This window comes from Etheostoma cragini, chromosome 11 (assembly GCF_013103735.1).
Source record: "Etheostoma cragini isolate CJK2018 chromosome 11, CSU_Ecrag_1.0, whole genome shotgun sequence".
NCBI classification, from domain to species: Eukaryota; Metazoa; Chordata; class Actinopteri; order Perciformes; family Percidae; genus Etheostoma; species Etheostoma cragini.
The window spans coordinates 1,109,418-1,111,170 of record NC_048417.1 but is presented as its reverse complement, the minus strand read 5'-3'; the positions used below and the strand labels follow the sequence as shown (position 1 = coordinate 1,111,170).

General features: G+C 48.1%; 2 protein-coding genes across 2 annotated transcripts in view; both read right to left on the bottom strand.

Annotated features, from left to right (window-relative positions):
- The window catches only part of LOC117952597, a 6,663-nt gene extending 6,256 nt beyond the window's left edge, over positions 1–407 (bottom strand). Inside the window, exons 1-2 of the mRNA XM_034885001.1 lie at positions 378–407; positions 6–126 (exon numbers count right to left, since the gene is read on the bottom strand). Coding sequence (XP_034740892.1) covers positions 6–126; positions 378–407 — 151 coding nt within the window. The remainder of the gene's footprint in view (positions 1–5; positions 127–377) is intronic.
- LOC117952548 (inactive dipeptidyl peptidase 10-like) overlaps positions 1–746 on the bottom strand; it is a 172,025-nt gene extending 171,279 nt beyond the window's left edge. The window contains exon 1 of the mRNA XM_034884928.1: positions 524–746. Coding sequence (XP_034740819.1) covers positions 524–586 — 63 coding nt within the window. The 5' untranslated portion in view covers positions 587–746. The remainder of the gene's footprint in view (positions 1–523) is intronic.
- Positions 747–1,753: the final 1,007 nt, after the last annotated feature.

Genomic DNA, 1,753 nt, shown 5'->3' with positions numbered 1-1,753 from the left:
CACACCGTGCACGGCAAAGTTAAGCAACTGATGCACCGTCACAGCGGAGTGTGTTACCGGGGTAACCGTGTGGAAGTGTGGTGTCAGAGATCTGTCTGGAGGGAGCCGGCGGGATTTCTTATCAGCCTATACAGGCAATAATAATAGTGATGATGATAATAATAAAGATCATAATTATAATAACAACAACAACAACAGCGCGCGACGTGATGTGAATGAAATCTGGCCACTGCGCCAGTGCTCCTCCTTGGGGGGACCGGAGCCCGCCTGTCCAGACACGGCCAGAGGAAGCAGCGCACTCCTTTACCTTAATGTGACAATGAAACTGTTTCCACTTCATGGGCTTTGGGTGGATGCTGCCATGCAGATCCCCAAACCACCTCCAAGCCTCGTGCGTCAATGCGCATCCCCGCTCCCCAAACCGCACTCAAGTCCTGAGCTGTGAGCGCGAGCTGCTGCTCAGACAGGTAAATACAGCACGAGGAAGTTCATCCCAGCGGAGAGTAGCAGTCACCTGGCTTACCTTGATGGGCTTCGTAGACTGGCATTTGACTTGATGCGATACGGTGGCGGTTTGGTTCATCATGGGACCCCCACACAAACAGTCCTCCTATCCACGTGAGACAAAAACCAAAACAGCCGGAGAGAGCAGCAGCGCGAGCCCCTTCTACAACTCTACAGCGTGGGCTGATCGGTGTGTTCCGTCTTTGTTCGCTGTGCGTTTTAAGCGCGCGACCGCATCTGACAGCTACTGTAGCTCGCGCAGCGCGTTGGCATGTATGTGTGAACAAATGGCCGGTGATGATTGGTAACCAGGGGCGACCGCAGACGTTTACAGACGGGGTGGCCAGGGGAGAGAAAACACTGGCAACGTCTGTGTCCACGAGCACGGACGTTAATGACTTTCCTCTTCGCTTTGCTTCTCTCAGCGCAACACACCGGGGGCAGGCAGACGACACCCCACCCACGTCAAAAAATTCAGCAAATAGTCTGAATGGTTAGTGCTCCGTTTGTGCAGGTTTGTGCCGTTAAAATTTTCGTTTGTGCAGTTTTGGTTTCTGAGATATTAAAAATTATTTTTTAGCTCCATCTAGAGTTCACCATCCCCCCATATCGCTCCAAAACAAACCAAAGTGGGCTAGTTCGTTAGTGCTCCGTGGGACGGGTGTTAGCTTCACGCAGCTGGCAGAGCTAGAGAAAGCCTATAGGCCAGTGCACACACACACATACACACACACATGCACACACACACACACACACACACACACACGCACACACACACGCACACCAATATTTTTCACGTTATCTGATAAGAAGCATTGAATTTAATGTAATGATTCCTTGCCCCAGGGCTGCTCCATTATGGATAAATCATAAACAGGATTATTTTTGGTCTATATTGAAATCATAAATATATAACATGATCACTCATTGATTTTTGGAAAGATGTTGCTGTTCGTAGTTGCCGCACAAGTTAAAAAAACAAGACAAACAGCGAATTTCACCTTGTACTGTGAAATTTCTCTATACGCTTATAGAGCATCATAAGGAGGTGACTACACATTATAACTGTGTTTATAAGGCCTTATTGTGATGGTTTGCAGGTTAATAAGGACCAAAATGCAGGTTGGCAGGAGAAGGCGGGATTCATTTATTCTGAAAACAAAAAACAATCCACAAGAGAACACAAAGTCCAAACATCCAGAAGAAATACCAAAAGTCCCACGAGCCGAAATCCAACATCCACAGGGGT